Source organism: Ammodytes marinus (assembly GCF_949987685.1).
Source record: "Ammodytes marinus genome assembly, chromosome: 18".
Taxonomy (NCBI): Eukaryota; Metazoa; Chordata; class Actinopteri; order Uranoscopiformes; family Ammodytidae; genus Ammodytes; species Ammodytes marinus.
This window is the reverse complement of record NC_137222.1, coordinates 10394908-10420134: the sequence shown is the minus strand read 5'-3', so window position 1 is coordinate 10420134 and position 25227 is coordinate 10394908. Positions and strand designations below refer to the sequence as shown.

Here is a 25227-nt window from a genome sequence, read left to right as displayed (position 1 = left end):
CTTTGTGTGGATGGATGATTTAGTTACGTCTAGAGATAGAGCATATACATCAAATATTTTATTGCGGTGTGAGATTATTTCATTTGTGTTTTGGTTACAGAATGAAATACAACATTAGCTTGCAGACATATGCAAAATCTTTCATGCAAATAGACTCCCCTACAAAAACACATACATATACCGAACATCTTGACGGGTCTTTGTACCCATCAAACAACAGCTCCAAAAATATTTTCTTCCTGCTCTTAGCTTGGACTTATTTATAGGCAGCTCCCACATAGCGCACACTCATTCACATTACAGTATACTGTGACTATAATCAGAAGTGTTGAGTGCATCAGGGAACACTTCCTATAATGACAATCCGTATCTTAGTCGGAGGGAGTTATGAAAGGGATGGACGTGGCAGATAGATGCTCCACTACAGGATTGTAAGCAGGCAAACTCCATTTACAGATTGCATTTATTATTATAAAGGGGGGAAAATAGTGCTTCGGCACAGAACTATGTAACTGGTCCTAGTGTGAATGCGTCCTAAAACTTCTAGGAGGACTTTTATTTGTGAAATATCAAAGGTACAAAAAGACAGTTTCCAAGAGTTCCAAACTGTATTGATCAGGTCCTTCAACCTCGATTTATTTTGAAGATAGAGTTTAACTTGTTCGGCATTTGATAAGGCACCAGGTGAAGCAAAGTCACACAAGTGACATTGTTTATTATTTTACAAGTGAGGACCCCCATTGATGGTATGCATTTATCTCATTTCTTAATATAGCGACAGCTTTCCAATAAAGGCCGCTAAGAGGCTTAAGTGGGCTCCAGGCAGTTACGCGTCAATCAATTTCCAAGTCCGGTGATGAGTATAGTTTGAGAATTTTATAAATGAAGGCAGAATGACAACTGATGAATGATACCATGACGAGGGTATTGAAAACAAATAAATAAAAGATAAACTGTTGTAATTGACGGTTTCTTGACGATAGTTTGACGATTGCTTGACGGGTGCTTGACGATTGCTTGACGGTAAACAGAAAATGTAATCAGGTGCGCCACTATCCCCCTTTGTCTCCTAACTCCCGCCCGCCACAAGTGCCCAGGTATATAGATTAAACCACACTTACACCCACATGTGTCAATCAAACGGAAGTGTGTGTAACTTTTCAAAATAAACAATAAACAAATAGACCAAATGTGCATTTTGGCCCCTACACATAGCATTTACTGAGCTACAACTCTTGACTTACCTTAACTTGTACTCAAAGTTTTGACGTTAACAGACTACATTTTGGGAAATCAATGTATTCACTTTATTGGATCAGTTTGGTTACATTAGAATACTTAAAGAGGTCATGTTGCCTTATGCTGAAGAGGAAATGCCCTTGAAATGGGTGTTCCAACAAGTCAACGACCCCAAACACACCAGTAAGTGAACAAGATCTTGGTTCCAGACCATCAAGATTAACGTTATGGAGTGGCCAGCCCAATCCCTGGACCTTAATCCAATAGAAAACCTATGAGGTGACATCAAAAATGCTGTTTTTGAGACAAAACCAAGAAATGCACTTTCTGTAAAGATATAGAAACATTTGACAAATGTTTCTTCATATTTGGAGTTGGAATAGAATGTGCAATGTCCCCAATGCATTTGCGTGTATGGAAATACAAGCTATTATTAGGATTTTGATCTTTACTAAATTTTTTAAACACTGCTATTATTTTGAACACAACTGTATATGGACTATTTATAACTGCTAGTAGAATTTGTGACCTTTAGGGTTTCTAGAGTTATTTTCCATAGTGAAAACTTGTAAGCTTTGGTGTCCATTACAACTGACTGAATCCAAGCTGCTGCTAGCTTTCCTCCCCCTTGTGAGGAAAGAACTTACTTGATAGCCAGCTTTTACGCCTGCAGGGGGTGAGTGTCACTCTAACCTCAAATATAGCCTTGAAGAAGTTAAGGCCAGCCAAAAAAAGTCCTCAATTTGCCAAAGAAATGTCCTCACTCTAGAGGTTGAAACTCAAATTGGGTGCCACAAAGATTGAAAACACACACCATGTGTTACCAGCTGTGGCCAGTAGCCAGCTCAGATTCAACTGTGTGTTCCTGTAATACAATGGTTCATTATTTAGAGCCGCACACACACACACACACACACACACACACACACACACACACACACACACACACACACACACACACACACACACACACACACACACACACACACACACACACACACACACACACACACACACACACACACACACACACACACACACACACACACAATGGGGCAGCTTCAAGCCATCAGATTAGTGGAGATTGACCCCTTCCCCACCCTGGAGCAACTTCCCTTTTTCTCTCCACCAATCAAAATGGTGGGCTGGCAGAAAGTGTAATGTGAAACCAGGGGTCTTGGCTCAACACTTCAAACTTGGGGCACAGTTGGAGGCCAACCGAAACAACAGCCGCGGTCTTTCACACTCTCTTCACTCTCACAGAATTCCCTTACTCTGTTATACCCAAACACATACTATTTACAAACACCATCTGCTGCATTCACTCACTCAAGTTTTATTCAGCAAGATACAGACTCACACACACACACACACACACACACACACACACACACACACACACACACACACACACACACACACACACACACACACACACACACACACACACACACACACACACACACACACACACACACACACACACACACACACACACACACATACTTCTGAGAGCTTTGCCTTGTGGGATTTTACACAGTGGACTGCTTCTATGGATTAACTATTTTCGTGGCTGGCCTGTGTGTGTCACGGACTGAACTATAGTCTCGGACTAGCCTGACTGGACATATGAGGACTTTATAGCTTACTAGTCGACCCAGGTTGTCATCGCCTGTTGAGGCTAGTTAAAGCTAGCAACAGTGTCTGCATGGGGCTGAAGGGCCCTCTTTCTGTGTGGAGGCTGGATGATGCAGTGTGTGCTCTCCATCTCTCCTCAGCTGAGCGCCGGATCCCCCTGTAGCTGTGAGGTTGGCCCCGACGGGTCAAAGAAGAAGAAAGCCAAGACCCTGTAAGTACTCAATACTCATAATTATACTGTGTGTGTGTGTGTGTGTGTGTGTGTGTGTGTGTGTGTGTGTGTGTGTGTGTGTGTGTGTATTTATCTGTGTATATATGACATGCTTTTATTCCCAAATGTGGATCGATTTTTAACCTGTAAATAATATTAAGCCATTATTAAGGAAAACAAAGCTTTAGTGTTAAGATGTATTACTAAAAGTGAATTCCCTATTCGTGAGGGAAAAAGAGGAGGAATGGGAATCAGTGAATGTAATGATTAAATTGTGAGTAGGCATGACAACTACAACAGCGCTTACCACTTCTGTTTTCAACTTTCAGTCATTAGCCTTTTGTTATGCTAATTTAATCAATATGTGAAACCAGTAAAAGGGGACGTTTTCACACCCCTTATTCCAAAATGGTGTCTTTACTCGTGTCCAAACTAATGGTGAACGATAATGACCTGTTTCAGCACACGGGGGGTTAATGGAGACATCAAGACTCTTTCTGACAATGTGTTAGAGTGGGTTTAATTGGATTTGTGGACTGGGGATGTTTGGATATATCCACACTAGGGTGGCTACATTTAGATCTTTGCCATTTTGTCACTATATTGGCGGATTGAATATGAGATCAATTATTTGCACGTGTTTCCATACTTGCAAATGCAGAAGTATGTTATTAGGCTTATGGGTGACAAGAAACGTTAGAGCTAACCATTTAATGCTGATCATTATCTACTTGATTAAGTTGTCAATGATGTGTGTGCTTCTGATGAGTGTGGTGCCAAATGTGTGTCTCACATTCTTGGTGGTGTGAGAAGTGAGGTGTGTGCGTTGAAAGCCACAAGTGTTTGTTTGGGTTTGTGTGTGTCAGATGTGTGCGTCTCCGCCTCAGTGATGCATCAGCTGTTGAATGAGCGTCATTCCCACTCCTGTTCATCAAGATGAAAGCACATTTCACGCTGCAAGGACAATAAAAAAACGCTCATAGTGGTTGTCCATGGGCCTGATAGATGCTCATTCTTCTGCACAAGCTGTGTTTTCTTGTTGTTTTGTTAAGCCACAGATTAAGTGATTAAGATTCCACAGCCTGTTTTTTCTTTTCGAGGCTCCTGACTAGGTTGCCTTTTTGTCAGCTGTTGTAAACAACTTCAGTCCAGCTTTACATGCTTCAATAAGACAGACACTAGGGAACATAGTTGTTTTCAATCTAGATTGTGTGATTGTTTTTATCAGTTGGGCAGGAACTGACAGATAAAAGCTTTTTCCCCATATCAGTTAGAGATTGATTTGTGATCAGTTTTAGACATGCTTGTGATAAAGTGTGTTTATACACTTTGTTTTGATTACACTATCATCAAACAGGATGTATCGAGTTGATCCATTATCATAGCACAAATAATAATTTGCTACTGTTGACTTAAGACTTGATATGCATAATAAATAGTGTAGGAGTAATGACTCACTGTTAGCACTGTATAGCTGACTGACAATGTCAGTCATGGCAACACATAACAACTCATCAACATTTTTTGACATAGGTACTCCTTAGCAAACATTAATTTGCACTTTAGCAGTAGGTAAACAAACATGCATCCTGATGTCACCTCATCTAATTTTACACATAACTCTAATTTGGGGGATTGTATTTATTTTAATAACAATAAAATAAAGATGTTAATACATGATGCCAATTACTGAACATGGATTCACCTGTGTTTTGTGCTACTGATGAGACATCTGTGCTGAAATGTCCACACACTAATGAAGGCTGCATAGAAGAAGAAACAAAAACATTTTGCCTTCTATAGACAAAATGACTTCCCGTCACTGAGTGCAACCCTTTTCTGTCATCATAAGTCAATATAACTAGAATAACTCTCAAAGCGTTCTAAGCATGGTGGAAACTCTATGTGTGTAAACAGCTTCCTCCTGTCTCCTATATTTACAAATTTTCAGTATCACGAGCTTGCTGGCATTTATGAAGATTTATTCGTCGTCCAGTACTTGATTTCTTTTTAGCCATTTTTTTCATAATGCCACACCGTAAACAAATACCAGGCACAATAATCTGCTCAATCGTATTATGTCACATGAATACACCAACTCTCGATATAATACCTTTCTTTAGGCCTATAACTCAGAGGAAAATAAATGCAATATGTTGCTGCTATAGATAGAAATCTCAGGCTTTTGTACAGCATGACGGAAATTAAATTATTTACCCCCAGATGTAGGATACCGCTAAATAACATTTATATAGAGAGCCAATGGAGCAAGTATAGGCGACCACCAGTGGCAAACTGTATCTGACAGGGTCCAATCATGCTGAGATGTAGCAAATTATAGCTCAAAGAAGTTCTTTTGACCTATAGCGCTGTCATTTTTGGAGCGGGATGTCCAAAAGTATAGCACTAGATCTGATTGACTCTCCTCTCCAGTTCCCTTCTGTTGTGTGCTGTGTGTCATTAACTTAATAAGACCAGATGTGAAATGTTAGAACTCACTATTACCTCTAGGTCAACTGAAAAAAGCAACTTAGAATATGCTTATCTCGTTCATTTTCTGTGGTGGTCTAAGTCTGGCAATTAGTGGTAAAATATCTATAGACACTTCTTTTTTGCATTGTCACAATATCGTGATCAATCCTCTGTCATGATATTCATCATTATTGACAGGAAGATTGAATGAAACCGACCTCAATACCGTATGTTAATATCCATAGACGAGGGCATTTTGCACTCAAAGGTAAAATGGCACTTACATGCAAAAGCCCATTACATTTGTCCTCTGAAATATCCTATTATTCCTCTCCTACAAAGCAATCGGTCACTTGGGCATCATTTATAACAGAAAGTCTGGTCATCCACTTCTTCAGAATTCTCGCTCCCATGCTCTACTTCTTTCCTGTGGTACTTCTCCCACCTTTTTACCTTCCCTTCTCTCTGTCTTGCACATGTTGCTCCATGTGTCTGGTTCGCCGGATCCACAACAGCTGTTTTCCTGAAATTGTCCACATTATTATCTCTGCCTCTCCCCCCTCCATTATCACCTTTTGTTTTGACTCAGTCCAGGTGTCATGCTTCCCAAACAATGGCTCCCAGCACAGCTACACTTACACCCCCCCCCCCCCCCCCATCCTTTGGTTTTCAACAAGAATCAATAAAGCCATAAACCCACAGCATATCAAGTAGTTCACCAGAGTGATATGTGTCAAAGTTTATTAAATAAAAAATGCTAACCCAGAGGCAAAGTTTTTCATTTCTTAGGGTTTTTACTTAGTTCTGGGAAAACTGGCCTAAAATGTTATGGCCATGAAAAATGTCATACCAGTCGATATCGATTATTATCAAGATAAATGCCAATCATTATTTCTTCAAGTTTAAAGGCTGATTTTTTAGTTAAAGTTGAAGAAACCAGGTGGTTAATTTAATTGTGGTGTAATGTTTGTCGCTGAGTAGTAACACTTACTGGCCTACTGCTGGTCAAGGGTCCACTAAAAAGAAACTGGCTTGGGATTGTTACTTTTTACTACTGCGTTGTCAGGTCTATGGTTTCGACATGTGATGTGTCCTCAGCAGAGTTTGCAGTACCGGATGCTCTGTTTTTTGTCGGTTTGTAAAAAGCCGAAATATCTACAAACTACTGACGTTGAGTGACCTTTCCTCTTGTCGACAATGGCCTCGCAGTGTTTCCTGTGGAACAACAGATATCAATTCCTCAGGGATTAGAACTAGTATCCAAATGAGTTTCATAAAAGCAGGAAATACAGACAGATGTAGAGGAAAGGAAAGAACAGAGAAAACCAGTGTCTCGGAAGGTTTTATTACAACACAAATTACCATCTGTGTTTGAGGCATATACAGTATGGTTGTACTACATACTATATATATATTCTACTGAAGACACATTTTTGCCCATTTAGTTGCATACCTTGTATCAGTTCCCAGGCAAAATTAATATTCCCCTGGTTTTGCTGCCAAGGTGCATGTTAAAGGTCTGTGAAGTTGGCCAAGGGGATGTTAGTTCTGTATCCATTTTGTTTTATCTAGAATTAAAAGTAAACTGGACTTAAACTAGACTTATTTTCACAATAATACAATATAAATAAAAATAATTCTAACAATCAAATATAAATGAAAGTATAATATATCTAGTGATTAAAAAAAACTATTTGGCATTGCACTCCAACATTCTTGGACTTTTTACATACGGAAAAATGATACAAATCTATGCATTTCTTCTTGGTTGTCAAAACCTGGCGATTACCTACAATGCAATGTGGCTAACGCTAGCTTTAAGCAGAGATAAGTAGCAGGCTAGAGGTCTGTTTAACTCATTCATATCCAGTTGCACACATCCAAACCGGTTGTCTTCAGCCCTAATTTGACCACAGAACTAATATCCCTCAGCATTGGATTTAAAATACACCAGCCAGTTTAGAACAATCTTTATTTCAGGCAGGCTGGCAGGACACTGGACGGCTGGATGGCGTGGCGAGCAGAGGCAAGTGGATATCCGGAACCCGCAGGCAGGCGAGCAGGAAAGGTGAACAGCGGAGACAACTGGCATGGAAGAAAAGAGGAGCCGAGTTACAACTAACTCCAACTGAGACTTAGAAAGAAAACAACAAACATAGATAATCCTGATCTCGGGTAATTTACCGCTCTGGTACGTAGTATACTCTGGCGCCGAATGACTGGAGTACACAGGCTTAAGTAGAGAGGTCTGATTAGCCAACGATCCACACCTGGAGCAGTCTGCCCCAGAGTGCCGCCACGCCCACATGCCAACAGGGAGACAGACAAATGGAATAACAAGAGGGAGAGACAGACAAGGGAAAACATACAACACATACAGAGGAGAAGGAGAGGCTGCCGAGCCGTGAGTCATGACACTAGGTACCAAACCCATGGTCATATTAAACCATATTGGCTAAATTAAGTATTTCTTACAGCTAGTAACATGTTTAACAAAAAGCTCTAGCACTGCCTGTCACCTGGTTATATAATAAACAGATTACAGTAGTCAAGTCCCTTCTTTAATACAAAAAAAAGCAAATGTCATCTCAACTTACCAAACCATTAAGCAAAAAATGCTGTCAAGGCCCCAGTAAAAGGAGTATGCTCTCCTAACACAGCGTGGTGATTGGGTGAGCCCAGAGTCCGCCTTCTCCAGACCCCATGTACTATAAAAAGCACCAGCAGAGCCTCACAGGGGTTAGAGGAATGTGATTGTCAAACAAACCCCTGGACCCCGCGCACTGGCACTCCTGTCCCATGCTTACATGCAGTCAAATTTCCACACAGACCAACCCAATCCGCGTACAGGCTGGCACCCATGTTTTACATTATGGTGGAATTCTCCGAGAAGTACCTGGAAAGGTAAGAACCAGACAGCAGATGGGTGGCTAGGTGTTCATCGGCACTCTGATTTTGGTTATCAACGATAATAAGCGTCAGGGTGGAGGGTGAGGAAGGCGTGGATCGGGGCTGGGTGTGCGTCCCACAGGAATGGTTGCTCTCAAGCTGGTAGGAAGGTCACCTGACCTCTATGTGGAGCTCATTTGACAGTCGCAGGGAGGGAGAAGAATTCCCCGCGAGACTAAAGCGCTCCAACTATTTTTGAGGAAGCAGGTTTCACTTCTAACTTAAGGCTGCCCCTTTTTTTTCTAGCAGCCTAGATTTCAGAAATAGGATTACTCATGTGGTCTTTGTGACTTGGAAGGTGAGTTTGCTCGGAAATAGAGTTCCTTTTTTTTGGATTTGATTGAGGGAGACTGAACAAGATGCATGTATATGGACGGAATCGAGGACAATTCTCCTTTTTTAATGTTCTTCAAAGAATATTTCTCAGCCGCTTTCTAGATTTGCCTTTCTCTTTCTTATCATTCTGTGTTTTTTTGGAAACATTGCATCTTTGGATTTTATCTTGGTTTGTGAAGAAAGTACAGGACAAACATTGACAATTCTTTACCACATCCTTTTAGACAGAACCCAAATAGTTTCTATGTTATTTATAGTGTTAAAACACAGTGACACAACCCTTGACCCATTATACTTGCACTGACACAAATGCGCCAACAGACTCACGCTTGCACAGTGTTGTTTGTTGACATGTACTCAGTAGGCTCCCAACCTTCTGTAACAGAAAGTGGCAGAGTAGGGAATGAAGACTATGTACTTGAACGTTGCTGCTACCCTCGGGCTGCTGTCTTCGTCAACTTTATTTCAATAGTCTCCCCTGTAATCCCTACAGCACCCCAGATCTCCCATGTTAAAGTTTTGCTATGGGTGAGCTCCTATCATCAAAGTGGGATGAGGTGGGGGGCAGTGGATTTGGCTTGTGCTTTTATGGACCGTTGTGATCTGCTGCATGTCTGTCTGCAGCTCTCTCAACCATGTGCTCCCAGAGCCTTTCCCTGGGAGTGCGGCCTACTTTTCAGAACGCACCAGGAATAGCCAGCGGGATGCTATTAGTGCTTCTAATATGAGCCAAGCAAAGAGGGAATAAAGAGTACGGAAACCTCCAGATAATAGCGGAGCTAAAGACCTCTCGCTCCTTCACTCAAGCACATGTGCTCTCCCCCCCCCCTCTCTCTCTCTCTCTCAGCACAGACACAAGCATACGCTCATGGAAACATGGACGAGCTGTGTTGAGTGTGCTCCAGGGGCAGTGGGGCATACATTTCTGGGTGGCAGGGTGTTGGATCAAAGATCATCCTAATGTGAAAATCCTCGACAGAGCATGTGTCAGTCTTTTAGCGGATTAGGCCAAGTGAAAGGGTCCTGGTATGTGATAAATCCAATGGATTGCAATACAGTACATTGTTTATTGTGTTAGTGCCTGGGAACTATTAGTAGGAGAGATGCTTTAAATACAGAGGTCCCTAAAGCGAGAGAATGTGAGAAGTGCCATTAGCACATAAAGTCCAGAAGTGCAAAGAGCCCTGGGTAAATGAGTTTACTAGTATAAGTATAAGTACATCATTGTTAAGTGGCATGACTCAAAACACAGACTAGTTTCCATTTATGATATTGAAAAAGTTTGATTTTGGGGGGGTTTGGCTGGTATGAAGAAAGCGTTCTCTTTGTTGCTTTTGTAGCCCCTCTTTCCCCCCTTGTTTTTAGTCTGAGTTAAGGGCTTAGAGTTTCACCCAAGGAGGTTTTACTCAACATGCTAATAGAGTTTCTGCTTTGTTGAAGGGATTAGTAACAGTTAAGTAGTGTATTTTGGTCTCTGGTGTTTCAACAATGTCAATCGCCAAGTCTGGAAAACACATACTTGACTGCGGCCGTTCTTAATGACAATTTTCAATGGATAAAGAAGGACGTGTCTGCCTTCACTCAGGGAGTTGTTGACTGCCATTGAGCTAACAATCACACAGGCAGTTTCAATTGTTGCTGTATCAGTTACCATGCAGGAAGAAACTCCTTTATCTCAGCTGAGCTCCAGAAACCACACAGCTCAGTATTATATACCATATACAGTAACATACAGACTTATAGAAAACCGTTTCACTCACTGCAGTCAGTTTTGCCAGTGTGTAGTGGTTTAAATGTAGGCAGAAAAATAGTATTTCATTTTTATCGCTTGTTTTCAATAGTGCTGTAATTGAGTTTGGGACAATAATTGGAAAGATAAATCATGGAATGATGTTAGCTGAATTTTCCAATGTTGAAATCAACTGTTGTTAGTAGAAGGATGCCTTGAAAGCAATGTGTGCTGTTATAGGGGCTGATACGCAACTATATGTGTTTGCAGTGGCCATTGAAACCCACAGGGTGGCAGGATGGAAACATACATTTCCTTTAAAGTGACTGTAGTCATGACATCATTGTCACATCCTTCCCATGCATGCTCAGTGTGTATAAAACCACACATAAATAATAGAGCCTCACTTGGCAGACCAACAAAAAATTTCCCAGCCCTTGTTAAAAGGCAAATTTCTTCTCTGCCTCATATACACTCGCAAGACAGAGGCTCTCTTTCAGCTAACACATGCACAGACCTAATTTCCTTGGGCAGTCTAAAAATATAGCAATCTAATGAATCCTGCTAAGATGTTATGAGTGTATTTAACAGCGAGAGCGCTTTTATTTGGGTAATAATGTCCTTCAGGCTGGCAAGTGTGAAAGATGAAAGAGAGGCATGGATTTTTGTTCAGCCTTTCGGCATCTGGTTGAAGCCTGCTACATCCTGGGCACTTGGGTTATTTCAATCAATGGATGAGTCATCTCACCACCAGTGATGCTGTGTGGATGTTTAGGTATCCCGTATGCGCAATTCATCACACAAGGAAATTAGTTCATTAACTTTTCTAGTTCCTGTGAGAATATTTCAATCTCCGTGTTGTCTTTTATAAAATTTCCTCCTCACATTGAGTTTCCTTTTCTACCCTTACCTTGCCTGACAGAAGAAAAAAATCTTTAACACCGATTTTTCTAGATGCCATACTAATGCATGTTTTCAGTTTTTTCATGCATTGGAGTAAATTCACTTTCTGAGTGAGAATAAAAAGGGGGCCTCTTGTGGGTTCTTCAAATCACCCTTAGTCATGTGCACCAACTGAACCCCCTCCCCTCCCCCAAACCCAAACACACTCGAATCAGTACAGCCACAAAGCCACACTCATCCTGATTTTAAAGGAGCCATTCAGCTGCTGTGTTGAATCATAGGTACGGCCATGTTTCTACCTTTCCTGTCCGGTAGCAGTTGGAAAACACATCAGACAGCTGACTGCTCTCTCTGTTGCGTTCGGCAGCCGCGGCGGGAGACCACCGCACATTTACGCATGCATAAATGATCTCGCCCCACTTTCCTTCACGCACACACACACACACACACACACACACACACACACACACACACACACACACACACACACACACACACACACACACACACACACACACACACACACACACACACACACACACACACACACACACACACACACACACACACACACACACATAATGGTGGAGACTGTTTTTTTTCTTCCAACACCTGTGACTTGCATGAAAGCACACATGAAGTGGGCATGAGTTGGCACAGGTGCAGAATGGAGCGGGTTGCTGTTCTTTGAAATGTTTGTGTGGGCTTTCTTTCATCCCTGTCCCAGTATATTCATATAGAGTATTTGTGTTAATCTTCAGTTTAGTGTTCTTCCACCCAGCCAGGTGTGTGTGTGTGTGTGCGTGTGTGCGCCTGTTTGTGCATGTCTGAATGATAAGCGTCTATATCTGGAAGCCTTGTTCTTAATTTGGGGTGTACACGCTCTCCTGGGTGCTTGTGGCTTGATGGCTGTGTGGGACAGCTTGCAGTGATTAGGGCCGGCAAGCGCGCACACTGCCGCTCTGCATTATTAGCAGGGGCCAACCCAATCCACAGTGGAAATCAAAAAAGCAGGGACTCAGGAAATGGGTGTTGAGTGAGGTCACATCCCAATGAGGCATTCACGTGCTCTCCGGGTCGGGAAAAGCCAGGACACCTACCATGGGATTATGGGAATGTGCAGAATTGACGGGGGTTGGCGAAATTTAAGGTAGCATGTGAACAGCATTGGTGGGGGGGTGGGGGGAGGTGTGCCTATGTCACAGATTGTTGGAAGAGGGTTAACCAGGTGAGGTGGGCGGTCAGGAGGATTTTTGGATGCTGCTGCTGCTTCAGGGAAGCAGCGGGAGGTCACTGTGCCCTGTTGCCTCGGCCCTGGGTCAGCTCCCTCTCTCAGCATCCCCTCTAGGCACACGGAGGAAGAATAGCGTGATGAAACAAAGGAGTGAGGATTGAGTCTCTCTCCTCCTTCTCTGCCACACTCATTTCGCTCAGTCCCTATCGAGGAACCTGCCAGGGACACATCTATATACTGTACACAGCGAAAGACTGTCAGAGACTTGAGATTGACAGGAGAGAGAAGCGAAAAGCAAGGGAAGGGAGCTTGACGATTGGCCTTCCTTGAAAACAATTACCAACACACCTGGCTGAAGACTTAAAATGTACACAACACAACCTTTTTACTTTCATCTTTTTCTGGCATTTGTGGGTTTTATTTTCATGTGGATTGGATTTTTACAGTGCTGAGGAACTTCGTTGGCGATTATCATGCCTTGGATTGTTTTTATTGTGGACTTTGGACTTGGACTCAACACTCTTTTTCTTCCCATGTCTTTTTTTTGTCCTACTCTACCCACTCTATCTCCTTCATAATTCCTTTCACCCTTATTCCATTTCCCTGTGTGTCCTGTCCTTACCCCCCTCCCCCCTGTGTATTCATAAATCTTCCCTCTCCTGCCAACTCTCTCCACTATCTCTCTCTCTCCTCTCCTCTCCTCTCCTCTCCTTCTCTCCTCTATCTCACTCTCTTTCAACTCAGGGCCAAAGACATGAAGAATCGGCTGGCTTTCCTGCGGAGGAGGAATGAATCCCCAGGAAGTAACCCAGCCAGCAAGTTAGACAAATCTATGAAGTCAGTCAAGTAAGTGGCCACTTCCTGAAGGGCATTTGCAGTGTGAGTGGTGGGTGCAATACTTTGTTTTCCGGGCCTCGCCACGCCTGGTGACGACCTGGCCTTGGAAGACAGACGTGTGGGCAGTAGTGCATGGCGGTGATAGATAGGAGTGTGCTTGTAAAGACTAGTCAAAAGGTGGGATATTGAGATATTTGGATGCAGGTTTTTTCTACCCACATAAGATATGCTTACAAATCGTTTTATTATGTCAGATATCACATATACAGAATAGGTAATGATTACTCGATTTAACAGTTTATTATCAGGTTTAAGTCCTAAAAGCTCTCTAGATTGAGCTACTGCTCTCTTCTCACTACATGTTAGGTGAACAGACAGAGTCTTGCCAGACACTATGTGTTGGGCATGTGAAGTTACTGGTTCATTCTCAGCATATCTGTCATATCTTTTCATGTTCTAACTAAATCCTTTTTTTTGGATATTCATGCTTTTTGTACAAGTAGAGAGTTAATATTGTAAAGGTAATATTATTTCCATACCTGTGTTTTTTTGTGGTTTTATTGCAGTAGACTAGACAAACTGTAAAAAGTTTCAAGATGTCGGAACCGTTCTTTTTATACTTTTTTATATAAACATTTCTATTAGGTTCCGAAATAACCACAACCATTGTCCTGAAATGACACGGCAACTTATTTTTCCCTAACTGTTACAAGCAAGGCTTCAGATGTGGATTACAGTGAGTGTAAAAATTAGCACTTCAAAAGGCGCATGCAATAGAGCAGAATACAGAAAGGATGAGAGGCAGCAGGGGGCAGACGAACACCGGCGGGGGGAGGAGAGCCCTAAACCCGAGCACTCATCCCCATTGGCCCGTTCGGAGCCCCTCCCCTCCCGCCTTCCAACTTGCATTCAGTGGGAGTACAAAAGCCTCCCCCCCTACTAGGCTGAAGCAGATAGACGCTCAGTGCTAGGAAAGAGCAGCCTGTATTAGCAGAACCAAATGTGAGGGAGAGAAACCAGTGCGCACAGACTAGAGTGGAAGTAACTAAGCCGTAAAGGGGACAGGAATTAGTCACGTCCACGTTTCCACTCGTCGTATCCAGCATAGACCAAAGTTCTGCGGATGGGTCACACTATGAGAAACCTGGCTGAGATGGGCTTGTTAAAGAACCGCTCTGCTTTTATCTGCAGGCCGACCCCAGAGGAAGCACTGAAATGGGGGGACTCGCTTGACAAGCTGCTGGCACACAAATGTAAGTTAACTTTCAAGTCTTTATCTTTTTTTATTGTTTGTTGATAACTATCTCTCTCCTTTTCATACATGGTATTCGTCTTTTCATCTACAGACATTTTCTGTATGTTTATTCCTTTGCGATCTGATTAAGTGCCATGTGGTTCTAGATAGTGGGTGAGAATATACAGTGCCCGCATGAGTGGTGGGGGAGGGTGGTGTGCACCAACAATATGCATGTACTGGTATATGGACTACACACACACACACACACACACACACACCCGCAGTGAGTGGGCAGCTTGTAGTTAGTTTCCCTAATCCCAACGGACAGAATCCATTGGTTACATGTGTGGCACTATTTTTGTATTCCCCCTTACTTCATCTTCCAAACTACAGTCCAAATACTTTCTACTTTAATAGCTGACAAAGCCAACCAAAGGAGCCAAGCACTACATCTGTTCCTCATTCGCCTTTGTTGGCCTCTTTATTCTCCCTCTTCTAATTTCTCCTCTTTCACCTCTTACCTCACTCCTGCTTACCAGAGTGAGGTAAGAGATGACCGTTACCATGGGGCTCTTGCTTATCGGGCGCGGGTGATTCATGGGAACGGAAAGGTGCAGAGCCGAGCAAAGGGTGGACACAGCTTCCTGCCATTCTTTTTTGCTGGATGCCTTCTTCCTCAAATCATTAACTGGACTGAAACTTAAAAAAAAGGGGAAAAAAAGTCCAGAGTGACAGGATTAGTCCTTTCCCCCCTTTACACTAAAACAGGCATCTCTTTGTTCATTCACAACATGCGCAAGAGGGCATGCATATGCCAGCAAGGAAAGGATTGTGTCATTGGGGTTGATGTCACTTAAAGGACTTGCATATGTGCTGCTGTGTGTGTGTGTGTGTGTGTGTGTGTGTGTGTGTGTATATTTTTGTCTCACTTTATTCCAACCACATGAGTGAAAAAAAGGCCGTCACAGAGCTATTTCAGGCGCTGAAACACCAAGGAGGGCTTCAGCACGGAGGTTGCCATGGCACTCTAGTCAACTTTTCTCTTGTTTATTCTCCTCCTCTCTGCTCTCCCTCAGATGGCCTGGCAGCGTTCAGAGCTTTCCTGCGCACAGAGTTCAGCGAAGAGAATCTGGAATTCTGGCTAGCATGCGAGGAATACAAGAAGATCAAGTCGCAGTCCAAGATGGCCTCCAAAGCCAAGAAAGTCTTTGCAGAGTACATCGCTATCCAGTCCTGTAAAGAGGTGAGGGAGAGTGTACCACAAGTCCCATGTGGATGCTGGGAAAAAAAAGCCTTCTGCAAAAAAAATTAAGAATAAAAAAAAGGGGTTTCCCTAAATGTAGTCCTACACTTCTCTTACTTGTCCCTTTGTTTTTCTCCTGCAGGTAAATCTGGATTCGTACACTAGAGATCACACTAAGGACAACCTTCAGAATGTGACACACTCCTGCTTTGACCTAGCGCAGCGGCGGATATACGGGCTGATGGAGAAGGACTCATACCCACGCTTCCTGCGCTCAGAACTCTACTCGGACTTAATCAACCAAAAAAAGCCCAGTTCCACTCCGACTTCGTCCTCATCATAAGAGACCTATAGGAACAGATATAAAGATGGTGATGATGATGATGATGAGAAACAAAAAATGGGGGCAGACTTGAAAAACATAAGCGTGTGGTTGGGTTTTGTTTTTGGTGCGTGTGTGTCTGTCATCCTGTCCACTATTATTTTATGTGTTGTTATGGTGTGAGGGGACGCTGCAAAGCTATGGCACTGCAAAGTAAGAATGTAGTTTACACAGTTACCAAGTGGATGGATGAATGGTTGGATGGATGTTACAAGAAAAAAAGAAAAAAAAACAGAACCCCACATGCAAAGGGGGCTGGAGCAGGAGCTGGACGCTTGTCTGATCACTGTCTCTCTTCTTTTCTGTTTTTAATGTTTTTTTTTCTATTTTTTTTTATTTTGTGGGGTGTCTGTGTTTTGGTCGCTTTTTAAAATGCTTTTGTCCAGTTTTACTGGAGAAAAAAGAGGGGTTGCTTGGAAAAAAGCCCGCAGACATATAGACAGTCCGGCACTGTTTTGTCACTTTTTTTCTTTCATTTCCTTTAAAAAAAATCCCACTCCTTTCCTCCACCTCATTCTCTGTGAAGCCACTTCAGAGCTGTTGGTACGACACAAAGTCCTTTTTCCTTAGTGTTTATTTATCAGGCTCCAAACATGTATGACGGATGGTTTTTGTGAAGAAAAAAACCCCAAGATGTCTGAATGAAAGCTTGCATTATGGCTCTGCATTCACACGCATCTCTGTGTAACACCTACACCCTCCTACAAGCTTCTCTGAATGGCTTTCAGCTCATTCTGTTCATCCCAAGACTGCGAAACAAAGAAACTGAGACGGAGACAGCGACAGCGACGGGCAAGGACCATAGGTGTATAAATAACGTACAGACTGGAGGTGTGATGAGACACGGATATGTGTCACTCCCACTTTGAAATAACAGTCAGTCACATGCAAAGCCAGTATGGAGGAGGGAGAGAGTGAGAGAGAGACAGAAAAAAAACGACTTGCCTCCTGTCTCCAAAGACTGTTTACAACGGGGCAAGAAAAACTCCACGAAGAAATAGAAGAAAATGTTCCACGCAGCCGATCGACATTTCTTTTTAACATTGTAGCTCATTCTGGACTAATCGAGGAAGCATTCTCAGGACATTGCTACAACGACAGGTTCCTGCTTGGTTCATCTTCTCAGCTGTTTCTGTTTTTCTACACACTCACTGTTCTTTTTATATATATATGTGTTAGGGTTACAACCTGCAATCCCTAGTTCTGCTGAGCAATACAGCCACACACAAGAGGTCGCTCGTTTCATAGTCGGAGGAACAATGAAAAAATTGCTTCATGTTGTACAAAAGGTTTGCCTATTTATTTAGATTAACTCGCTGGATGCTTGGACAGACACCCTCACCTCCTCTAAAGCACTCAGCTAAAAAAAGCTCACACTTTTTCTCTTAACCACCAAACAGGTCCAATGCTGTCCTGAACTTTAAGTGCAATATGTTTTTTTCTATTTTATTTTATTATTATGTATGGTTTGTTCATTTATTTGGATAATTTTGAATTTTTATGGGGAAGACGAACGGCTTGAGCTCTGTATTAACTTTATTTGTTAAGAGAAAAAAACAAACAAACTTAGAGCTACAGTATAAGATTGACTTACAACGCAAACTTTCAAGAAACATAAGTAGTTTAATGAATTTTAAGCAAGTGATTCTAACTGTGTGTTAACCCCCCTGGCAGCAGGCAGCTGGGGGGGCGTTATGGTTGTAAATATAATTCTTTAAGAAAACTATGTGATAACACATTAAAAACAAACAAAAACAGAAAACCAATAGGTCTCTGCTGGTGATGAATGAGGGACCCAGCTGTATCTATGTATATATGAGAGACTCAAAACTATAAGATGACATGTATTGTTAAAAAAAAACAAAGAGGTGAGCAGGTACAATCTGCTCTTTACCCCTGGTCATACACTGCTTGTAAGGAGTTTTCTGAAATGCATTTTATCATTTTCACTGTTTACAATTCAAAATGCATCTCCTATAATAGCAAGTGAAAACAGTAGAGTACATTTGGTGTCATTGCTAATGATAAATAAACCAACCAACTGATGAAGTAAGATGTGTTGTCTGGATTTTTCTTACGATGTTCAAGCATTTTCATATTGGTCATCACAAACATGCCAAGAGTAAAGTTCTAGTCATACATTTTTTACAAATGTTATTATTTTCTTGGGAAATCAGGAGATCCAATTGGCTCTTGCACTAAATATGAAGCTACAGCAAATTAGCTTAGCTTAGTATAAATAGGCCTACTGGAAACAAATAGGCAAGTTTGTTTTTTCTAAAGATGCCTTAGAGCATCCATAAAGCTTAGTTATGAACATACTGATTAATATATAAAAAAAACTTAAAAACTAAAAACATCAAGTTGTGATTTATAGCTAGTTTTGTACTGGTGCCAGGTCTGACTTCATGCTAAGCTAATGGTATGGTGACACTAGCATCATATGAGCCTACAGATATGAGAGTGGTTTGGAATCCTCCTTTAACTCTGGACAAGAAAGTAAATGATTGTTTTGCTCCAAACATTATTTTTAAAGTAAATTCTGGTTTAAGACTTGGGTCAAGGTTTTAGCTACAACTCCTTTTGGTTCTAACATTATATTTTCTATCTTTTCACTATAACAAAATGATATACATGTTTTAAGCAAAATCACAGATGTACGGACCATTCAACTTTGACATAGCACAGGTGTTAGCGTTGCAGTTTTCCTGCATTTTGGGTTTGTTTGATTAACTTTGTCACCCCAAAATAAACTGGTTTAGAGTAAATGGTACATTGGTTATATGAACACTTGTGTTAGTCTAATTTTGTCACACTTTAACAACAACTAAACCAAACACAATGTGATTATCTGAAGCAATTGATATAAAGTAAAAAAAATAAAAGTGACTCCAAACGAAAAATATATTTAAAGAAAATAAAAAAGCTCGATATTTAATGTTTAAATAACATGTGAACTCCCATACAAACCAAAATAATGACTTGGTTTCCATACTTTGTCAATAAACTTTGGAACCTCAAGATTCGTCCTAATCCCAGCTGTCTGGAAAAGAGCAGGGACAAGTGTGACACAGGGGCAAGCGTTGGTCTGGTCTGGTGGCTGAGGGCAGTGTGTGTGTGTGTGTGTGTGTGTGTGTGTGGCGTTGGGGGGAACAGTTTGTTGGAAACAGTAGTAACAGAGCCTAATCTTCTTCACCAGCTGCCATCTGTTTTGACTGACAAAGTTTCTTTTTCCAGAAGGAATTGTCACCAGCCTTTCTTATAGCCTCTCGCGGCCTGTCTCCTCTGCGTCTCGCTCCTTGCTAACTTTGTCTTCAGAGCCCACACTAGACATTAAAAAAAATATTTTTATATATAAATTGTCCGCTCATCTTTAATGCCAAACAATGGAGGTCATGTTCCTGAGCTGGGATTCCTTTACCAAATCCCTTTGTTCAAGTTTCCTTCCTCCCGGTCATCTGTGTAAACCATTTCCCAGTGTCCCGTCATTGTTTTCATATTCAGCTTTCACGTGAGCCCCGAAACATGCCAGCTCGCATTTCCTGCTCAGAACCCTTGTGTTCTGCCATACCAAATATGGCCATCAATGTTTCCTCCACTGGGATAGTCTCTTATCTTACTTTCTTGTCAGGTGAAAATGTGTCACCAGGATATGGAGCTATTATCTTTATTTCCAGCAGTTTTGATATCCATGTTTTGTCTGCCAGGCCAGGGCTATAGGAAAATAGTAATACAGTACACTTGCTGCATAATTAAAACAAAAATCAAATTTAAAGACTTGTTTGTGTAACGGTTGGGTCTGGAGGACACAGGCGCGGAGACAGTATAAGTAAAAGATGATTTATTTCAGGAGAAACCAGCAGGGTGTTAGGACTGTGATCCGGGGAGGGGAACTGGCTGGCATGGGGGTCCAGGGAGAGAGCAACGGGGCAAGTCCAGGGGGCTGAGTGGAAGCAGGCTAGAGCAGGCAGGCAGGAGGGGTCCGAGGAGTAGTGCTGGAGAGCTAGGGCTGGAGCAGGTGGCTGGAGTCAGGCCGGGAGAACTGTGGCAGAGAAACAGGGGTTAACCAGGAAAAAATGCAAAAAAAGCGGAGCTGTAAACAGGTGAGCAAGAGAGTGAACTGACTGTATGAAAACAGAAGCTACAATCTGGCAGTGTCTGGAAGGTAGGCCCGGGTATATGTAGAGCAGTTGATGAGGATTGAAGGCAGCTGTGAATGTTGGTAATTGACTCCAGCACACCTGGCTCCACCCCTACAATTAGCTCAGCACAAAGACAAGGGTGAAAGGAAAAACACACACAAGGCCAAGGGGCCCAAGCGGGATCATGACAGTTTGGATCTTGTTTCAATATCCCATGTCTGCCATCAAATGGTCACTTCCCTCAGTTGGTGCTTCAGACAATAAACTTAGAGTCACAGACATTTTGGGAAATTATGAAGGTGTAGGGGATTGGCTTAGTTTAGATTTAAGCTCAAGAATAGAACCTCCCTGTAGAAACAACAACTCTTAAATTAAACAAACCAGTTATGAGGTGTTAATCATGAGCTTGATCCAGGCTCACCGTTTCCCCCATTTCCAGTTAAGCTTTTCTAATCATCTGCTGGCTTCAGCTTCATATTTATTTGAAAATATGATAGTTGTACCGATCCTCTCATCAATTTTCAATTTTTTTCTTCTAATAATTGTCATGATTAGAAAAAAGGTCAACAATTGTTGTTCAGAAATGTTCTTTGTGGACAGCTAGTTATTTTAACATTTACTTAATACATGGATTCTAACAGGTATTTTAATAAAAAAGTACATTGATAGTAAAGAAGATGATTCACACAAAACCATCACTGGATAGGAATTCAATGTTCATTTATTTTGCTTTGTGAGTTTTGTGCAGTGAAGGGAAACTAGCAGATACACATTTTCAGGAACATAAAGAGTTATGCAAAGGCCAATTCAAATAAAGACACAAACCTATGCTTTTTATGTTACAACGATCATCAAACCTTTCAATTTTTGTTAGCCCTGATCTGATGACCTCCTATAAATAACTGTCAAAAGCAAGCTGTTGAATTGTGTATTGAATTGCTGTTTTTGCTAAAAGACCCATAACAACACAGTGTTGCAAAATGCAGAGGGACTCCCCCTCTCTCACATACTGTATGTGTGCAGCAGTCAAGGGGCTTAAGCCTTGATTAATCCTTAATTCTCAGTTCAGCCTATCCCCTCAACTCTTGGCAGGTTTACAAAAGAAACATCATGTCTACCCAGCTTCCCTTGCTGACTCAGTGGACTCCCTTTAATCCTGTTTGGTGTGTGTTTGTTTGTTGTCTACTCTATTGTCCTATAGCCCGACTCTCGCTCACACAGTTCAGCACTCATTTTCATGAAGAGGATCCGTTTCATTTGACTGTCTTCCATTTAGTGTATATATTCCTCAATTCATGGGCTGATGTGCTCAATATCTCGATATCTATGCAAAAGCATTGGCCACGGAGGGCTACAAAGTCATTTTTTGATGTATTGGGAAATAATTTATTATTGAATTATCAATATTTAATAATTCCCAGTTATGTAGCCTAATGCGGAGGCAGTGAATGACCATTAGAAACATTGTACAAAAGTCCCAGCACTGGCCCTGTAATCCACGCCCCTTGCCAGGCCAGGCCCCTTGCCAGTTGCAGACACCTTCAGCTCAATCAGCCCTGATTGAGAGCAGCTGCTGGCCACCCTTTATCTTGCAGTCCACACAGGTAGGATCAACAGCAATGTCACTGGCTCACCTCTGAAGTGCATCAGAACAAACCACGCACAACCTACTGCTGCTACAAAACAGCCAATCACACCCTGTATATCAATAAAACCCCATATCCTTTGTTTGGAATCTCCATCTCATGTGTCTCATTCCACACCTCCACCCACTGGTCATCTGACAGTGGCCGCCCTGCCAGTGTCTATCATCCTGATCCAGCAATTATTCACACAGATCCTCTGAGATCTTTTTCAAACATGAAAAGTGGTAGCTGAAGTGTCAGCATAGGTAACAATCCTCTCATATTAAACACAGCATACCCTTATACCTAAACAAAATTCTAACCTTAACTAATCCCCTACCGAACAACAACGTGCAAGACATTTTTGTTACAAACGTGAACAAGTTTGGAGGCCTCTATGCATTCATGCATGTGTTTATCCATTTGTCCATCTGGGTAATGTACGTATAAAAGCATGTGTGTGTGTGTGAGAACCTGAGGAAAAACTCTTCCATTCATTCCTGAAACATGACATATAAGACATTCAGGCAAGCGCAGCTGGACTGGACTGAGAGAAAGCAGCTGTGGTCCTCGGAATTAGACACGCCGAACACACACACACAAACACATGCAGGGACACACACACTTTATAACCTATACAACTTCTGGAAAGTACTCCTGAAATACTATCCAGAGAGTCATATGTGTTGTGCGATATAGCCTAACTACTTATATTTGAAACCTGTAAATGTCCAAGGAAAGACTTATTTTTTGTTAAAGAAAGTCAAAATTTTGGAAAGTAGACCTAGATTAGTTTACTTTCTTGTTGAGATTTGGATGAATAGATGGACCATTTTTAAGTTCTGTTGATAACATGTTAAGGAAGTGTCTGCCTGAAGGTATCATAAATCCCGTTCAATAGGCTACAAAACCTGAAGCAACTTGTTTGTTTTACAGGGTGTTATGTGTTGAATGATTTCTAGGCCAGGTGCAACCTCACAGTGAAGACAACCATCCAGTGACTGCCAAGAAGTCCCCTTCACCCCAAACCCCAACATTTTTGTGTTAATTCCTGAGCTTTAGCCTAGACGTGCTGTGTAGGCGGATTTTTGTTAGAGTTGGACAGAGTCAGGCTAGCTAGTTCAGCCGGTTTCGAGGCTAACTAGGCTGCTAACTAGCTCAATATTTCGGCAATGCAGTTTTGCTGTCAAGGTTTGGCAGATTGCTCCATTGTGTTCCAATGCATAACTGCTAGCTCTGTTAAAATTCCTCCAACAAAATCATCAACCGTCAATAAGATTACTCAAGTTGTTTTCCGGGACCAGAACAACGCCTTTAACCAATATGTTGTCTTATTAGCCCCTTTTACACAGAGATTGCGGCATATTGACGGAACAACATCACTCCAATATGCCGGCTTTGCTTGCTTCTGTGTTATTTACACAGAACCAACCTCTATCAAGCTCACTGCTTTCCTCCCAGGAGAAACTACTCCAGATGGTTCCTCCATAATGAAACAGCATTCAATCAACACCGTGCAATAGTTAATTTCACGCTGAACTTTATAAATTTAAGTACATTTACAGATACCAGCTGGAAAGCGTTTACTAACAATTTAAGCGTCAGGTAAGAGATGTTTTTCCTAGCGACCATTTGGTCCATGCCCACTTTAAACCATCTGATGTGTGATGGGTAAGCACATTTCTCTTTTCATTTCACATGGTAATGGTACAAGGAAGATATTGCCTTTTCTGTTTACATCTTAAATCCTGTCTGTAAAAAATACAGTAAATTAGATATTTATTTTATTTCTTATTTCCATACGGTTAAATAAAGCCGTTGAACTTTTACATATCAAAAGTTTTTTTTTCAGATTTTTCATACACATTACGTCTCATATTCTCCTATAATAATATATTCAACCTATAATGTACACCCCGCCCCATTGTGCTGTTGGTTATGCAACAATCTAACAGCTGCTGGATGCTCCATCAAAGAGAGAAAAGTCAGGTGGATTCCTCCACAACAAAACACTTTATTTGATGAATGTTGTAGGTAAAACACTAAGCTTCAATAATGCACTTCACTAATAGGATTGTAATCGACCAAAGTCCCACTGACCTCATCAGATTACTCTACTAGCCTGTAAAATCCCACAGTATGTAGTTTGCTGTTCCCTAAAACGGCTCCTTTAAAAAAAACATTCAATTTAATTTCAATTGGACTTTTACCAAGAATATTGAGTTGACTTTGGAATAACCCATACTAACAACAGAGGTATCTCAAAGTTATAAATGAAAACCAGCCAAATTGTTTTATAATGTTCTTTCTTCACTCATGCAGGCTTCTTCAATTCCTTACAGGCGTTCCCAGCACCATGGCTCTACCATGGCAGTGTTCAGACATATCTCAGCATGAATCAGATGGCTTTCCTCAACATCTTTGAATGCACATTCATGTTTGCCAGAGGATCAAGCCTACTGACTTTTACCCTTTTAAATTTGAGGGCTGGTTCGGATCTGGTGCCCAATTGCGAATTAGTCCATTGGGCAATTTCAACACCCAAAGGAGCCAGCTCCCAGCCAAGAAAACTGGCTCAAGAGTGGCACCAACCATGTGCTGGTCTAGACCCAAGAACAGCTTACGTCAAAGGCTGGGGGCGGTATTATTGTGACCAACCAGACCAATAAAAAAAAACTTTGTGACCGCCATTTGATAAAACAAAACAAACAACAACACTATGAGATGTTATCAAAACATAATTGCTGCTTGTGGCGTTCGAGCAGCACAAGTGTGCTGGATCCGGCACGTTTGGATGCCTGTAAGGCTATAAAAACGTGAGCCCATAGCAACAGTCGTAAAAATGGGTTTTAGTCCACTGTTCTTGTTGTTGTGCACTAGCATTGGCTGGGAGAGTGGAGACATATTTATTTAATACAGACGTAAACAGAAATGTCATGACTTGGCTCTGTAGCCTATAGTAACTGCCCAGCACTGGCACCAGCCACAAACTAGAACCAGGTTCCTGTTGGTGGAAAAGATGATTTGATCCTCTGTCGCTTCCCTGACGT

General features: G+C 41.8%; 1 protein-coding gene across 3 annotated transcripts in view; it reads left to right on the top strand.

Moving 5' to 3' along the window:
• rgs3a (regulator of G protein signaling 3a) overlaps nt 1-18443 on the top strand; it is a gene marked incomplete at its 5' end in the record, with an annotated part of 139806 nt that extends 121363 nt beyond the window's left edge. For 2 of the 3 annotated variants that reach the window (XM_080046981.1, XM_080046982.1), the window contains 5 exons: nt 3018-3088; nt 13456-13557; nt 14740-14801; nt 15862-16028; nt 16171-18443. In XM_080046981.1, the coding sequence (XP_079903107.1) occupies nt 3018-3088; nt 13456-13557; nt 14740-14801; nt 15862-16028; nt 16171-16371 (603 nt within the window). In that variant the 3' untranslated portion in view covers nt 16372-18443. Of the gene's footprint in view, nt 1-3017; nt 3089-8337; nt 8465-13455; nt 13558-14739; nt 14802-15861; nt 16029-16170 lie in introns of those variants that run through there. The other variant, XM_080046983.1, reaches the window with a different exon arrangement.
• Nucleotides 18444-25227: the final 6784 nt, after the last annotated feature.